Here is an 18,630-nt window from a genome sequence, read left to right as displayed (position 1 = left end):
CGCATGTCTGTAGAGCTGCACAGAAGCACCCGGCACAGGATCACCTATGCAGTTATTGTGAATGGAATTATCCTGGGATGATATTTTGTCTGATCTGCATCATGAACAATTATTTATTTTACCTGCATCATTCTTTGTTGCATTTCAGTGCTGCTGATCTCCTGCAGCTCCTTTGTGTTGTCCTTGCGCCCTCCATCTCTCTGCTGGCTGCAGTGTGCAGGAACCATTCCTGCCAGCCAATAGAAATACTCCCTGCTGTGCTCCTAACAAAGCACAGAGGATTCCCATTGGCTGATAGTAGTCAGGGGCGGGAACACTCCCAGCTGGGTAGTTCACTACATGAATGGTGACTGCTATGTGATCGCACATCGGGGCATCGGCCGCTTCCATTTCTGTGGCATGGCACTGATAAAAGAAGTTGCATTATATGACTTTTTTTCCCAACATATTTTTGTTTCCTTACCAGTCACCAGAAATGTCAAGTAGCAGTTAGATAAATGTTCCTATTTTAAAAATAGTACAAATTGTCATTTAAGCCCCACTTATGGAGCGCGGCCTGATCTCTCCGCAGGTACCACTTGGCGAGTCTGCGTTTGTTAAAAGTTCATTTATTAGGCCGGTCTGGTGCTTCATAAGAGATACAATTAACCTTTTCATACAGAGATCCACACAACACAAACAGGAACGTTGAAAGCTCTTTTATTTCTCCGTGAATTCTTGTCCCCGTGCGTCATTCAGACATATTTGACAAACCGCACAACTGGCGATGGACAAGAAAAGACCCAAAATACCCAAAAAAAAAAATTCAGCTTTCATCTCATAAAAAGTGGAGCTCCCTCCAGCCTGACATCAGGAAGTTGCATATGTATCGCCATAAAAACACATTTTTTTTTCTATAATAATCAGAATACCGTCGCATTTCACAACCGAATGCAACAGCGAGAGTCCCCCCCCCCCCCCCCAGTATATGACGTAGTTACAAACTGTACATCGTGTTCTATATATAATATTGTACATTTTCAGCAGAAAAAAACAAAAGCTGAATCTTCCCATAGGAACAGAATTACAAAATGAAACACGTAAACAAATAATAATAATAATAAAAAAACAGAAGAGGAATCGAATATTCCATTGCACCAGAACGGCATGCATTACCTACAAAGTCCATTGTAAACAGTAAAAAATAAAACCGCCCCCCGCGGGAGATGGAGAGACGGGAAAAGTGGGACACTGGGATCTGAAAAGATCATTTTTCATTTCTGCTTCAGAATGCCACCGATATTTCCTACCCCTATGATACAAAAGGTCCTTGTCGCAGTAATTGCCTGGGCGCTACCACAACCGCGGCATGTATAAACAACGACGCCAGTCAGCCGTGATATTTTGTGTCAATAGAAAGAAGCGCATGTGACGTGTTTGTCACCGGCTCACCACAACTCGGTCACACAGGTGACGCGGGGAATAACAATCCGTTACATCAATGGCTGCGCGTCCTGACATTAGCCGCGGCTTCGTCCGTTCTTTAAGGGATTAGCTGTAAGGGGGGGGACCGGGTTATGTAAATAATGCGACAGAATGATAAGCCGCCATAAAAACGCTCGAGCTTAACTTTATAGATGATGCTTATTGCACTAAACCCATTAGGAGAAAAAAAAATCTAAAAGGAAATATAAAAAGATAAAAGATAAATTTGGAAGAAATGTTGGAAATGTGTTGGAACCGGTGAGTGCTTTCTAAGCGGTACCACTGGATATTCCGGACTGTGAAGGAGTAGAATGAAATGGCGAACAATTCCTGGCCCCGATGTAATCATTTACATTTAACGTCATTGAAAAAAAATCAGTTTGGAAAAAAATATTAGAAAATGACGATTCCCCGTCTTGGAAGGGTCTGGGGTTCTTCAATGCAGAACTGGAAAGAAGGCAAAAAAAAGATTTAAAAAAAAAAAAAACATAAAAAATAATATATATATGGTGATGTGATGGCAGATCAGGGCGGCCATTGCTTCTATTACTGATGTAATTACTGATGTAGATGGGGGGGGGGTCGCCTTGTACTACTTTTTTTTTCCTAACATATTTTTGTTTTTCCTTCAAGTTACTAGAAATGTCATGCATGTAAGGGGTCGGGTATTCTTTAATGCAAAAAAAAAAAAATTCCTGTAAGAAAGGCGCGGCTCCTGTTGTAGGTAGAAGTTCATCATTTTGCTACCGCCAGCATGATTTCTTTGTGATTATCGTAATTTTGCAGAACAAAAACGTATAAAATTTTGCTTACAAAATTGGAAGAAAAAGTGGCAAATCCCTACTGTCAGTACCAGGGGGCTTGTGAATAAAGTGAACGCGGGGTGCGTGGTCGCTGTATTTGGTGCGGTAGGATTCTGTACATTGTCCCTTTTGGTGATAACTTTATAAAAAGTCTAAATAGTGCGTATCTTGTACCCCTTTAATCCCCCCGCTCCTCGTTACTGGCTACGGTCATGCTGCAAACTCACATTCCACCTTCCGTGGACGTTCACAATATATTTACACAGAATTAGAATTGTCCATCTTTTTTTAATGTTCGTTGGCTCTTCTGCCTAAAATTCGAGTCGTTCTGAGATGGCCCATTTCCAAACATGGCGGCCTTTGCGCGTAGACGTCCTCCCTGTGGCTCCTGGAAGGTCCTGCTTGTGGCCCCAGGTTGGAGGAGACGGCTGGCCTTTTCAGTGGAAGCCGTTTATAGGTAAAGAAAACGACGACAATAAAATAAAGAAAATTGACATTGTCAGAATCCGTCTGGGTTGTGGTATTTTCCGTTTTTTTGGCGGTTTCAGACACAAGTCCCTTGTCTGGTCGGCGGGTGCGGCTTCCGATTTCGCACGCATGAACTTTTATCCTTACAGTCCAAGGACTTCTGTTGGGAGATGTCAATCAATGCGCTGGCGATGGCCAGACCTGCAGGAGGGAGAAAGGAAACAAATGTTACAATGTAACAAAGTGATAATAACTTCTATTCCGCTATAAATAACCAACACCACAACAAATACTGAAAATATACACCGCTGATACAAAAACTATAAAACAAGGGAAATAGGGAGTGTTAATAGTGACCCCCTCCAATATCAGCAATGTAACACCTAACAAATGTGTAATCCCCTAAAAATAATCATAGAAATTATACATCGGGTCATGTGACCACACACAATCAATACACAACACCCCACATGCAACATATTCCGGGGCCCATTTATAAATGCTTCACCTAGGATTCACACAAGTTTTATTAATAATACCCTTCAAAATAAAAACAATCAGGAGGAGAGAGATTTATGGCAATAATATACTTTACTGATCAAAATGTTGGTTGAAAAATATTTCTAGGCAGAGCTCTACTTGGCTGTAGGTATGAAAAAATTGTGAGATATGAACATTATGAAAAGAGCAAAGTTGTCCCATTACCCGACGCGTTTCGCCATAAGGCTTCCTCAGGGGATCATAGAGACTTTAGGTTTGCAGAATAGTAGGACTGGTGAGGAGTGGATTGATGATTCCTCAAGGGGAAGGTAAGTATTGGGAGTTTGGAAGATGAAGAAGAGGTCCAGGGTGCTTTTATTGGGATGGGAGAATGGGTGGGTTCTGGCATCATAACGTCACTATAGGGGAAGTTTCTTCCACCTTGCGTGACACACTGCTCCCCGCGCATGTGCGCCCCGGAACCCCTAAGTTTACTGGTCCATAGGTCTGAAAAGGTTGGTGACCACTGACCTAAAGTCTCTATGATCCCCTGAGGAAGCCTTATGGTGAAACGCGTTGATAAATTGAGAAACCTGACTTCTATCGTATTTACATTTAATAATAGTTTTCTCTTTCACGCTCCACGAACCTTCTCCAGGATAAACTTTGCAACATTTGGATGTTTTACTGATCTCAGGCAACAAAAGTCTTTGCAAAGATAAAGAATTCATCATCCAACCAATCACACGCCAGCATAGCAGGGCCGACCTCTAAACGCGGAATTTGTTGAAAGGGGGAGGTTAAAGGGTGAATATCATCAGAACACTCAGATTTTATATGCAGCCCTATGATTGTAATTGATTTATAGGGTATGCACCATTCTGGGGTCACTTGTTGGTTGCCCAGTGCAAGAAGTAAAACTTTATTCCTAAAAAATATTTGCCCCCCCCTTCCTAAAAGAGAAAATGGTTCCTAATATTGTACCTATCATCCTCCCCCCATTCTATATATGTAGGGGATTATTCTAAATATCCCTCCCCCGAAGTTTTTATCTGCAGCTGTAACAATTTGGTACCTCAATGTATACAGGAATATTTCCCCATATTTATTTTGGGTTAAACTGCCAGAAATCCAGTGAGCTCCTAACTTCCTGACAACACTCTCTTCGGGGGAGGGTCCTCCCCTCCTGTGTCTATATCTGTCATTTGCAACCCCTATTTAATGTACAGCGCTGCGTAATATGTTGCTGCTATATAAATCCTGTTTATTATTAATAATTAAGAGTGCCTCTGCTGAAATAAAATCAAAATCATTGTAGTCTCCGCATATCTCTCTTCATATCCTTAATTTTTGTTTCCCAGGTGCTGCCTTAACCCGGGAGATCCTGCCACATACTGGGCCTGATTTATTAAAGCTCTCCAAGACTGATAGACTATCATGGGTAATCCTGGGCGCTACAGCAGACCTGGAATGGATTTGGTAAATATAATGTGCTATTTATTGGCAAATGTTTTCAATCCTGGACTAAATCCATTTCAGGTTTGCTGGATCACCCAGGTTCTCCCATGATAGTCTATCTTCTCCAGTCTTGGAGAGCTTCAAGAAATCAGGTCCAATGTGTGTATGGGAAGGGCTCCAGGGAAATGTATTTCTGGGGGTTTCAAAATCAAATCATCTCCATCCTGGACCCCGGAATTCTTCCTTCTCAAAGGGGGAAGGGGGTTAAATGTTTGAGCGGACACCTTCCTATTTTTATATCCAAACTCAGAGAAAACATTTTCTTGTCACCTAATGAAAATCCTTCCACCAAACATGTGAAGGGAATTTGCTGTGGGGAATAAATGGAGTCGCGCAGTAATTAGGTGAAACATTTGTTGCCCTAATTATTTCCCTAATTAAATCCTGCGCATACGAAGGGGGGGAGGGGAGCGTTGTCACTGCCCGGGGACGAATCGATCGCCGGCCGCGCAGAGGTAATACAGACCGGTCCCAGGCACAGATCTGATGGGCGAGAGTCTTAAATCATCTTGTCGTGGCATTCTGATTGAAAAGTGACAAATGTAATATCCTGCTCCGAAATTCATTTATTTCTATCATTGGCCGACGCGGCCACATAGATCACCTCATATTCACCGGACGCGTGCTGCATGCACAAACTTCGCCATCACTGCACCCAGCACCATTTGTATCTCACAATTCAATATCGCCAACATCGGCCATGTCTGAGTACACACTGAACTCTCTCTGTATATATTTTATAATAACATCCTTGTTTTTATCTTTGGAATTTTAGAATTATATTGGGAAAAAAAATGCTATTGGCTGTTACCAGTCATGTGTGCAGAGCCGGCTTCCGCAGAACAAAAGTGGGCGTGTCTGTGCCTGGCCAGCAGCCAATGCATAGCTTGTTCATGCTTCCTCCGCCGTCCATGCCATGCCATAGGCCAAAATAAAGGTGACATTGCCTCCATTTTCCAAGAGGCAGCCAAATGTTGTCACCCTCCAACAGGAAATGACATCGCCTTTGAACAGATTTCCTATATGGATCATTTATACAATCCGCTGGGGGAGAACTTGGCCGTGATTTTTCTCCTCTCTGTGGCTCGCCTGCGTATTCCTGTGATTAATTTGGTTTTGTAATGTGCTTTTTATGGATTTTACAGCTTTTAGCTTTATTTCCTCATAAAAAGAATAAAACCGGCAGAGACAGAAAACCCCGGCTGTAAATTCTTCAATATAGAAAAGATTGGAAAGTAAATGTATGAGAAGGGTGTCAGGACAGATCCGCCGGGTCATCCATGCAATGTGCTGCCCTCGGGGGCACCAAATGACTGGCCCCGCCCTTTTGTACAAGCTCCGCCTTTTGTGTCATCTGATTAATTCTATAAAAGCGCCATTGTGCTCGCTTACCATTGTTTTTGAGAGCCTTTCCCAATCCTTTTAACGGATGGGGATAATGGGGAACCCTTTCTAAAATTCCTTTATCCACAGCTTACGGTACATTAGTGTGGTGGTCAGTGGGAAGAATGTTACAGATAGCCAAAAAAAAAAATGGTGTCACTTAGTCTGAGCTGAGAGGCACAAACTGCCTAAGGAACCCCCAGCAACCTCTGGAGGAACCCTGGTAGAGCAACACTGATCTAGATATTCAATCCGGAGAAAAGGGAGAGGTGGCCATGTTTCCTGAGTTCGAGTCTTCGAGTCCAACCTTTCTCCTGCTGATTTTTAATATGGAAGGAAATGGAAGAATGGAAGGAAATAAGAAATTTGTATCTAATGTGCTCTAACCCCAATGCCATGGCTCAGGTGCCACACATTTGCCATTTTGCACCTTTTTGCTGTGAGAGTCTCAAAGCTGAAATTTTGACAAAATTTGGCCCTGGGGAGAATTTATCCTGTTGGCTATTTGAAGGACACCAGATTATTATCAATGGAACCCAGCACAGTCTACTGTACAGAGGAGGATTTGGGATCCCGTTGCCTGATTGGAAGGGGAAGGAATTCTGGAAAATAAATGGAGCAAAGGGCTTGGGGCTCTCGGCGTCTTATCATTGAAATCCATGGTCCCCCCTGCCACCCACCTCCATTTGAGCCCCATAATTCAGCTCAGGCTGGGGGAGGTCATTGGAGATCTGGAGATCTGGTTTTGAGGCTGACGTATACCGTCTCGGGTTTCACATGTGCTAAAAAATCTGCTCTCAGTCCCTTATGTAATCCGATCGGCAAGTTATAGAAAACATAAGACTAATTAAGCAGCAGAAGATGATAAAATTGCCATTGATTAATTGGTCCCCCTCGCCACCAAGGGCCGGATCAAATGACGGCGCGGCGTTCAGAGGAGAATTCGCCATCCATTTATGAAACACAAAGCAATTTCTCTGCTGATTACTCTGGAAATGAAAAGCCGCATGCAGCAGACGTGCTGGGTTTTTATTCCGCTTATTTTTTTTTATATCCGGAGAAAAGAAAAACGAAGGTAAGAAAACTGGCGTGCGGCGGGGATGAGGCACAAAGATGTGCGCCCGACGCTCCTGACCTTCTGTCGCATCTGGAGAAAAGCAGAAAAATAATTCACCCCCGGGATCAGGTGGTAATTCTATATCTGCAATGAATATCCTCCTGACCCCAAAATGGAACTGTGATTTCTCTGCGGGTCGCGCCGTGTCTTGGAAGTAAATTAATGGTGTAACCCTTGATACTTCCCGACCTCCATAACGAATTGCACAAATCTCCAATCCAGCTGCAAATACCGATAACCTTCCCCTTCCAACCATCGCTCTCATCCCAGGGAGCCCCCACAATAAGGAGGCCGGAGGGGCACCGGGCCCAGCCTGGACCTCACAATGAATTCCGAAACCTCCAAGTTCTGATTTTTTTTAACAATTTATTTTGTGTTTCAAGTAGACAGAAGCCTTGTAATCCCCCAAGATCAGAAACAAACCATAATATTAATACAGATATCACCTGGGTTCTGGTCCACTACAGGGAAGATATTGTAGAGAAATGGACCAAACGTCCAAATCTCATCCAAAATTTCACCAACCTGAATCCTCTGAGAAATACCCAGCCCGATTATCGTTTCTCTAGAAAAGATCATTCACATAAAAGACAAGCCAATCTACAGAGCTCTGTGTCTCACTTTCTCTCCATCTTTCTCTTTTCTCTCTCTCTCTTTTATTTATCTCTGTGTCTCACTTTCTCTCTCTCTCCATCTTTCTTTCTTTCACTCTTTTCTTTCTTTTTTTCTCTCTCCCCTCTCTCTCTCTCTTTTATTTATCTCTGTGTCTCACTTTCTCTCTCTCTCCATCTTTCTTTCTTTCACTCTTTTCTTTCTTTTTTTCTCTCTCCCCTCTCTCTTTCCTTCTCTTTTTATTCTCTGTGTCTCACTTTCTCTCTTTCTTTTTTCTCTCTCTCTTCAGTATTCTTGTTGATGACTCTTTGTATTATTTTTTGTTATGATTCATTTTGCTACAATTGTTTTCTTTGTATTCCTTTTTATTACAGCTGCTCTGATGAAGGAGGGGAGTTGTTGCCGCAAAACATGTTGGCTGAATTCTATGCTATAGAATACGCATGTCTCTATTTCTGGACCTGTGACCCGGCTTAAGAGTTTTCACAAGAGGTTTTTATTGTTTTACAAGTTGGGGAGAAGTTTCTGGTGATCACAGAGGAAGTAACTCTTGCCTCTGTAGACAAAAAAGTAAAAGCTTGTCATCAGCTTTTATCGATATGCTTAAATAAATACATTTATTACTATCTGTGCTTTGCTGGAGGGACTTTACCTTGTTTAGTAACAAAGAAGGAATGCATTAAAATCTCCCCAAAGTCTACAAAATCCTGGAAAAGTTTTTAATTCTTCCCCTCCACCCATAAATATATAAAATGCTGCATCCAGAGTTGTCCTTTAAGTGTATAGGGAGTGGACAGGTGAGCAGCCAGGTGTTCCTGCTAATCCAGCGATTGGATGAGGTGTTTAAACCGTCTGATCAATTTTCCTCTTCTGAGCCTCGGACTGGCGGGAGTTTTCTGCTGCCAAAACATTATTTGTCTGTAGGCAGCTAAAGAGTGAAAAGCAAAATACAATCAATGGAAAATTAGGTCAGATTAGGAGATTCTGATTGAGTTTTGATTTCCAAATCTCGTCTTCCAGTAAAGATATGGGGTTTTTTTTATACACATTAAAATGATTTTTCGCCCCTCTTTCCTAACAATGCGCGGACCCCATCTGCGTGGCCACATCAGCGCCTGGCTAAAGTGTATTTTCTGGAATTATTTTCATTATTTATCTCTTTACTTACAAATAAACAACCGGAAAATGAAAGTTACGTACAACAGCTGCTCTGTCCTGCGCACTGCAGGGGGGCTGACCGCACAAAACTTGGATTAAAATTAAGAATGGGGGGGGGCACATTTTTGTCCATTGTGTCTCCTCCAATAGGAATCCCACATTATCATTGGAAAATTTTCAGCTCAGATGAAAACAAGCAGAAAGTTGCCCTAAACTAGAAGTAAATTACAACCTCATAGGGCAGCCACTTGTATTAAATGTCTCAGCCAGGGGTGCCCACACTTTTTTGGCTTGTGAGCTACTTTTAAAATGACCAAGTCAAAATGATCTAACAACAATAAAAACCTGGACTTAATAATTCCTGTGTGTGGTAGAGTTTATTTTGAAAGGCCGGGCTCCCCGATCTACTCGCAGGGCACCCCTGGTCTCAGCCAAGATACAACAAAACCAAAAAAAGCAAAAGGATCCGGACTGTGCAATCCAAAGGTGGTGGTTCTGCGGGGCCATTTATAATTGCAATACCTTGGGTGCAGAGGGCCTCCAAGTAAAATATGTATACATTAGACCATACTCAGCACAAATATGGAGCCCCTCATAATGGGTATAGCAAGTGTACAGACCAGGGAACTTGGCACAAGAATGGAGCTCCGCGTAATGGGCACAACAATTCCTGGGCCTGGGAACTCAGCCCAAGTATGGGGCCACTCATAATGGGCATAGTGTGTTTACAGATCTGGGAACTGGACACAGGTATGGGGCCCCTCCTAATGGGCACAGCAAGTTTACAGATCTGGGAACTTGGCACAAATGTAGAGCCCCTCATAATTGGCATAGCAAGTTTACAGACCTAAGAACTTAGCACATGTATGGGGCCCCTCGTAATGGGCACAGCGTGTTTACAGATCTGGGAACTTGGCAAAAGTTTGGAGCCCCTCGCAATGGGCACATCAAGTGTACAGACCTAGGAACTCGGCACAAGTATGGGGCCTCTCGTAATGGACACAGCGAGTTTACAGATCTGGGATCCTGGCACAAGTGTGGGGCCCCTTGTAATGTGCACAGCGAGTTTACAGATCTGGGATCCTGGCACAAGTGTAAGACCCATTGTAATGGGCACAGCGTGTTTACGGACCAGGGAACTTGGCACAAGTATGGGGGCCCGCGTAATGGGAACAGTAGAATAAGGAAGTAGTAAAGCCTGAACAAGAACCCTGAAAACAACCATTGCAATGACATTACCATATTAAATCTCACACCGGAAATCCGTGGTTGGGTTTACATCACAGTGAAACACTATTAGTATCTATAATTGCCCCTCTTATACATTGTAACCGCTTCAGAAAGGATACAACTTTAAAGAAACTTTGAAGAAGTGCCATTGTCGCTTTTATTATTACTCTAATTTACTCGATATAAATTGCTTGTTTGCTAATCCCTTGCCTGCAGTGAAGAGACAATAGAACAAAAACACAGTGTGATGCCATACGAAAACAGCTGAAATAAAAGGCAGCAAGCAAAAAAAAAAAAGAAAAGCCGATTGTTGAGCTGTGCGAGGATTGTGAGGCATTAAAGTACTCAATCTGTCTAAATGGCTGTGGAGATGTCGATAGAGGGGGGAGGAGCCTGTAGACACCTCCAGGGCTGGTGTGTATATGTGGGCGGGGATGTAACCAGACACACCCCCCTTGATCTGTTACCTCCCCTGAGGACTCCCCTGAGAGAATGTGAAATCATAACAAGAGCTTTCCACATGATCGGAAAAATAAAATATATCACATCACGTATACATCATCCCGCCTGCATTTTTTTTTAAATGCCATGTGATTTTTCCTATGTTGCATGTGAAGCCCATTCATAAGGCAGCCATAACGTGCTCTGGTGTACCAAAGAAAGCCCCCACAGCCTTCATTTTTTTTTTCTATTCATGAAAGGTTCATCAAACAGTTTACTTTTCACACTTTTTTCACATTTTGCTTCCACATCTGACATTAACTTCTACTGAAAGAAAACCAGGAGATGTTTTTTAGTTCAATGACGTTTTGTTTCCTAGTGGTTTATTTTTATCACATGAAGGACGGTTTGTTCTCTAAGCCAAAACGTTATGTAGAGATTGCAGACTCAAGTTTTAAAATGTATCCGAACCCCAGAAAAAAAAACAAGTCCTATATTGCAGGTTATCAATTCTTAAAGTTGGTGACTGCATTCATTTTCTGGAAATTTTGCCAGTAACACCTTCTGTCCAAGGTAACAACACTTTACTGTGCAGAAGCTGAGTTGTCACCAGAGGATTGTACAAAGGAACACCTCCACCTCTCCCAAATAAGAAAATTGTTTATATTCACTTAAACCAAAACCCCTAAAGAAACTCATCAGCCAATGAACAGCTTGCACCGGGCCCCTGCTAGTTAGCAGAAAGTGCTATATATGAAGAATCTGCTGTCAAACAATAGACAGTTTATGCAGAATCCCAACAAAATAAAGCGTAGTTTATATAAATTTATACGACCGCATCGGCACAGGAAATTTTATGCCTTTTATACGGAATATAAACAATAAAACCTCAGGATTGTTGACAAATTCTGCAGTGTCGTGCCGGGCGACATTTCTGCACTTTTTTTTTATCCCCCCCCTTTCCTTTTGTTTTGGCTAATGGAAACCCGAACGGTTTGAACAGCCGCTCGAACGCCGACAGCCTAATCATAAAATTACTGGTGTGTGCTTTTAGCATTACGCAGGACAATTAATAAGTAAAATCATAAAACAAGGCACATGACAGCGGGACGGCTCCGGGTGGAAGTGCCTATTGTTTCTGCTATGAATGCAGCACTGTACGCCTGTATTCAGCTAAAAACTCTGCAGGAGGCGCTCTATATTTTTATACCGCCGCTAACGTTTTCACTGTAGAGTGTAAAAGGTTATTAAGAGGTCATTAAAGGGATGCCAGGCCTGGAAATTGGGGTTGCTTGATTGTGTCCAGTACAAAAGGACGATACACATTAGTTGCTCTTAAATATTTTATGTGCATATATTCTAGAAGTAAACTTAACTATGGAAGAAAAATGTGTAGTTGTATTTGTGCCTCTGCCCCTCCCACAATGGGGAGATTTCCCCCAGTAGTTTGTGTCTCTGCCCCTCCCACAATGGGGAGATTTCCCCCAGTAGTTTGTGTCTCTGCCCCTCCCACAAAGCCATATTTTGGTATCAGGAAATTCATGCAATACAAGGGTGACACCATTATTTGTAGTGACAATAGTAATTTGCTGAAGCGATCTAAGTGATCCCACTATGCTACCTCTCTGTGAATTTCACGTCCTCAATCATGAGTTTTGGGTGGACTGACTCCGTCATTGCTCTGATCTGACACTCACGTGTAATCAGATAATTGGTCCGAGTCTTCCATGCTCCTCAGACATGCACATTTACGTTCCTTAATTTCTCGTATAATAAGAGCTGATAGAACCCAAATTCTGCTCAGCACAAAGCGTATTCACAGTTTGAATTTAATGTGTTTGTAAGCGTTTAATATTCTGCCATCTCCAGTGAGTTATTTCCCCTTCCCTCATCCCTACAGGAGAGAATGAAATTATCTGGGCATCAAGCAGGATGGTTGTGGACGTGGTGCCACCTGCTTAGCGGTGCTGTCTGTGCAGAGCCAGCTCCTTGGAAATTGTATAGAAAGGTCAGTGGTGGAGAGGAGAGGAGCAATGCCGTCCAATGCCAACAAATCACAAGTAGATGGCAAATGCTGGAGGCCACTTGTAAGAAGATTCAATATCCGGATGGTCTGGCAGGAGTAGAGAGGGGTAGAGGGGTTTCATATTATTCTCCAAACATTGGGTCCCCTCTGGCTGAGGGCCATACATGCGTGACTATGCTGAAGATATTAGAAGACAACGAGGATAATCAGAACAGATCTATAACGTCACCTTGACTGGCCAACAATTCATCCACTGGCACACATTGCTCACCATTACCACGATTCACCTGGCATAGACGTAGCATTCCCCGTGTATTGGTTCTGACATTCATACATTTATTGGTTGGAGCTACCAAGTTTGTCTCCATTTCTTCCCTTCCATTCTTTTTGTAGGATTCCATCACCACCCGACAGCATCGTGTCACCTTCATATGGAAGAGAGTTAGCAGATGGCCCAAACAACCAGCCTGCCCTTCATCTAATTCCCTTCTATTCCAATCAGAACCCAATATGCAACGAGCAAAGTATTCCTTCACCAATGTTCAGTGCGGAAATTCTGCATGGTTGGTAAAGCCAAAAGCCAAGGTGTCACCTGCTACAGCAAAGCCTTCCTTGCTAAGGACAAATAGTTTACAGACAATGAGTCTGATTTATTAAAGCTCTCCAAGGCTGGAGAAGATACACTTTCATCAGTGAAGCTGGGTTATCCAGCAAACCTGGAATGAATTACTTAACAGTAATTTGCTATTTGTAAGCAAATGTTTTTAATCCTGGACCAGATCCATTACAGGTTTGTTGGATCACCCAGGTTTACTGATGAAAGTGTATACACTCCAGCATTGGAAAGCGTTAATAAATCAGGGCAAATATGACCCCAAAATAAAATTTTTGCCACCTCTCAAAAAAAACAAAACATAAATCATAGGACATTCACACGCCCAAGTATTGGTTTGAAAAAATAGAGTTTTTGTCATACCAATCGTGATAAAAACATCAAACATACTTTATTGTTACACCATTCATAAAAAGGAATTTTTTGCACATCCAAAAATATAAAAACATAAGCACAACAACATCATGCTTGCCGCTCGTTTGTCAGGAGGAGTCTAAGGTATTATTATAACAAAACAGTGTTTATATACCGCCAACATATTATGCAGCACTGCACATTTAAATACGGGTTGGAAATGAAAGACAGATACAGACAGTGACACAGGAGGAGAGGACCCTGTCCTGAAGAGCTTACAATCTAAGAGGTACCAAAGGGAACCACGTGTTTGATACATGAGGGCTGAATTATTAAAGCTCTTCAATGCTGGAGAGGATACACTCACATTAGTGACCTGGAATGGATCTGGTCCAGTATACAAAACATTTCATAGCAAATAACGTCGAAGAAATCAGAGAGCTTTAATAAATCAGACCCATGGACTCCTCCTGACATACGAGCATTGGTCATGATTCTCGGGGGGCTCGCTACACTGCTGCATTGAGCCTTGAATTAGGCATTGGTGCAGATTTAAATATGGAACTCAATTGGTCTCCATCCATATTTCTGATGGACCCCTAATGGGGTTTGACTTTCTATACAGCATTCCTGAGAATTAAGGTTTTTTTTTTAATTCAGCTCTAAGCATTAATAATGTTCACAATTCCCAAGAGGTAACAAAAGTCAATTTGTGATATTTCTCCTTCCCCTGGGAAACGCATCGGGTAAATATCATAATGCCAAATTGTGGTGCATATACTTAGGTTTCAATGGATTCCTCTTAGATGTTATTGTGCTTATGTTTTTATATTTTAGTAGATGTAAAATTATTGTAAATGTGCAAAAAATTTATTTTTATTAATTGTATATTTATAAAGTATGTATGGTTTGTATCACAATTGGTACCATAAAACTCCCCTTCCCTATTTTTCAATACCATTACTTTGACAGGTGAATACATTATTATATTCCCTTGCTAGGGGAAAACTGCTTTCCAAAGTGACCCAAAACCCCATAAAGAGAATGTTAGAGACAACTTCAGCATGACAATGTGTTGTGTCTCCCAGCAAGTCAACTTTCAGATGGAATTTACTTTGAATCAAAAAGGTAAAAATTTCCACTGTCAGCTCTAACTCCTACCACGCCATGGAGATACAGTTAGGTCCATAAATATCTGGACAGACAACTTTTTTAGTTTTGGTTCTGTACATTACCACAATTATTTTTAATTGAAACAACTCTGATGCCATTGAACTGCAGACTTTCAGCTTTAATTCAGTGGGTTGTACAAAAATATTGCATAAAATTGTGAGGAGCTAAAACCTTTGTTTTACAAAATCACTTCATGTCAGGGATCCAAATGTAATTGGACAAATTAAAAAGCTGAAAATAAAATATTCATTTCTAATACTTGGTTGGAAACCCTTTGCTGGCCAATGACAGCCTGTAGTCTTGAACTCATGGATATCACCAGATGCCGGGGTTCCTCCTTATTAATGCTCTGCCAGGCCTTTACTGCAGCGGCTTAAGTGATTGTGTAAACAAAGGCTTTAGTTCCTCACTTTTTTATGCAATCTTTTTGTTTCATTTAAAATTAATTGTGGTCATGTACAGAACCAAAATTAGAAAAAAAGTTGTCTCTGTCCAAATATTTATGGACCTAACTGTAATTGCACCCAAGTCATGGTGCCTACATGTGCCGTTGTGCAGCACACAGGTTAACTTTACGTCTTCCAGATAAAACCTGTATATAAACGTTATAAAGAAACCACTTCAATTCTCTCAACCCAAAAGCGAGGTCCATAGAATGTAATCGGCACTACACCTGGAAATAAGTTTCTTTATCCCGTCCCGCCCCTCTCAATCAGCCAGCAAATGTCACAATAACAATAGCTCCTGGCACGGCGGATGATGGTGTTTTATTGGTTCGGTTACTATAGAAACTTTCAGAAAATAAGTGCTGAACTACTAGTCAGTAAAGGTTAATTGAAGTCTAATTACCGGTATGCAGCGGCTGGAAAGCTGTTAGAACCTCGTCTACTCACACTGTTATTTTCTCTGCTTTTGTTTGGAAGCTTCATTAAATGACAAAGTTTAGAGAACAAGCCACAAATCGAGACATCCACCCTCAATTACCGCCGCTCTGCTCCCCTTGGGAGATATGTAGTGGTGGGAAGTAGTGATGGTTTCAAAAGACAGAAGAAGACGGGTAGGCAAGTTTGAATAAATGGATTTTGAGTGTTCTTTTAAATGAGCATAAAGTAGGAGCAAGTGGAATAAGACGAGGAAGACCAATCTAGAGAGTCGAGGCAGCTCTAGAAAAGTCTTGTATCCCTGCGTGTGATGAGGTTATGAGTGAGGAAGTCATTAGTAGGTCATTGGAGGAGTGGAGAGAGAGCGGCTGGGGGAGTTTTTACCAGGTCATCTGAATTAAACTGAAGGCTTATCTTATCTCCCATAGGATTTCCTGCAGCCCTGATGCAGGGGGACTCTTGAATTCCCAAAATGCGTTAGATTTTCTTAAATATAATTGCTAGACTTTACACAATGCATCTGAATCTTTCCTCTTTGTGCCCCTTTTTATAGTTCTCAATGTCCCTGTTGAGGAAAAATCCCCTTAACTTCCTGTCTATTTGGGGGGGGGACCCACAGAACAGGAAATGAGGGTGAATTACCTTCATTCCCTGCCTATAAAGTGAAATTTAGCTGGGTTGGCAATCAGAAAGTGTGAAGACATCCCATTGCTCCCTGTCTACCTGATAGGTGTCCACAGAAAATTAGGGTAACAATTCTCCCCTCCTGTGAAAACAGAGATGACAATCAAACACATTCTGGATGTGTGATAGAAAAAAAGAACCTCTGTCAAGTTTTTATTGCCATCTGTGTCCTTCATTTGACCTCTCTGCCTGTGGTGAAGGCTGTTCAATGCTACGAGGAGGACAAGGAAGTTGAAGAAGCCGACGAGAGGAGGAAGATGAAGAAGAGGGCGAGAGGAGGACGATGAAGAGGACGAGAAGAGGACGAAGAAAAAGAGGGCGAGAGCAGGATGACGAAGAAGAGGGCGAGAGGAGAACGAAGAAGAAGAAGAAGAAGAGGGCGAGAGGAGAACGAAGAAGAAGAAGAAGAAGANGAAGAAGAAGAAGAAGAAGAAGAGGGCGAGAGGAGAACGAAGAAGAAGAAGAAGAGGGCGAGAGGAGAATGAAGAAGAGGAGGGCGAGAGAAGGACAAAGAAAAAGAAGAGGATGAGAAGGTGAAGAAAACAAAGGGGACAAGAGAAGGACCAAGAAGAAGAAGGGGACAAGAGGAGCACGAAGAAGAAGAAGAAGGGGAAGAGAGGAGGAGGAAGAAGAAGAAAAAGAAGAAGAAGAGGGCGGGAGGAGGGGGAAGACGAAGAAGAAGAAGGGTGAAAGAGGGCAAGAGAAGGAGGACGACAACGAAAAAGAAGGGGGAAAGAGGGCAAGAGAAGGAGGACGACAACGAAGAAGGGGGCGAAAAGAGGAGGACGACAAAGAAGAAGAAACAAATCTCCTCTATGGGTACCCAAACAGTATTTAAATCTTAAAAGAAGTCCTCTTTACTTTCGGCGTGATGTTGGATAAAGCTTTTTGATTGGCCAAGCTTTGTACTTCCATTTAAAAAAAGATTTTAAGCCTTTTTACCATTCCCTTCTTCAAAAATTTCCACCACCCCCAATAGACAAACAGAAGGAGCGGCTCCTTTTTCTCCATTCGTTTTGCTCCTCCCACTGTAACATTCTTCGAGTCACGCACATGTGGAATTAGCAAAAAGGATTATCTGTTCATGCCTTGACTCACATTCACATGTCTGACCAGTGGCAGGAAAAAAACAGGGGCAACTGGATCTTTTATCTACAAATAGGATGGGCCGGACCCCCAATTTTTTTAGGGTTACCCACGCCGGAATGCTCATTGGACTCCATGTGTTAGCGTTAACTGAATTGTTTTTTGATTTTTTTTTTGTCTAATAAACTGCAATAGTTTAAAAAAAATGAAAAAATACTGAATTTAGCGATTGAAAATCTTTTGTTGTACACGGCGAGCCAAAGCGTCATGCGTGGTTTCTGGCAAATGCCTGATAAATCGCCGGCTGCGGCACTTAGAATTTTATATCCGCCATATAAAGGTGTGCGGCTTTGTCATTGATCCCCCACAACGGTTAGGGGCGATGCGGCTGTCGTTATCAGACCTCCGTCTATGGCGGCAGCCGATTCTGGGGGCGCCTGGAGCAAAAGCCGCCTGAGCATGTGGGGGAATTACAGCAATGGATGACTTCTTCACCCTCGGAGCTCTCCGCCCGGGTCTCCTCTCCACATTGCCATTCCTCCCGCGCCTCTCACGCTTTACTGCCGACATCTGGAGCGCTGACAATGTCTTTTACACACTTTCAGAGGGCATAAAAAATAAAGTGCACATTTGTCTTCCCAGCCTCATTTCAGGAACAGGTAGCTTTTATGTGACTTATAAAGAAAGAAACAGACAATTCTTTCAAGTGTTCTGTCGCTGGGCTCTCCGGGGAGAGGAGGATTCATGAGGCGCATCAAGGGGCGCTGAGCTACCAGTGGTGGTGGGGGGATTACAAATCTGTACCCTCCCAAAGAGAACCTGTATTAGGGTGTGCAAAACCAGGAGCACCGTGCAAAGAAGGTTAGGAACCCCTCATAATGAACACAGGAGGTTAACAGCCCCAGGGGCTCAGTTTTGGGATGGTGGGCACAAGAATAATATAAACCCCCCATGATGGGCACAGTAGGTGTACAGACCCACGACCCCAACACAGGAATGGTAGGAACCCCTCATAATGGGCCCAGTAGGTGTACAGACCCAGGACCCCAACACAGGGATGGTAGGAGCCCCTCATAATGGGCACAGTAGGTTTATAGACCCAGGACCCCAACACAGGAATGGTAGGAACCCCTCATAAT

General features: G+C 42.6%; 1 protein-coding gene across 1 annotated transcript in view; it reads right to left on the bottom strand.

The window, feature by feature from the left end:
- Window positions 1-2,027: 2,027 nt before the first annotated feature.
- Window positions 2,028-18,630, bottom strand: part of LOC140338810 (attractin-like protein 1) — a gene marked incomplete in the record, with an annotated part of 111,367 nt that continues 94,764 nt past the window's right edge. Inside the window, 1 exon segment of the mRNA XM_072423113.1 lies at window positions 2,028-2,936. Within this exon segment, the coding sequence (XP_072279214.1) occupies window positions 2,812-2,936 (125 nt within the window).

The sequence above is a fragment of the Pyxicephalus adspersus genome, chromosome 10, assembly GCF_032062135.1.
Source record: "Pyxicephalus adspersus chromosome 10, UCB_Pads_2.0, whole genome shotgun sequence".
Classification (NCBI taxonomy): domain Eukaryota; kingdom Metazoa; phylum Chordata; class Amphibia; order Anura; family Pyxicephalidae; genus Pyxicephalus; species Pyxicephalus adspersus.
This window is presented reverse-complemented; position numbering and strand designations above follow the sequence as displayed.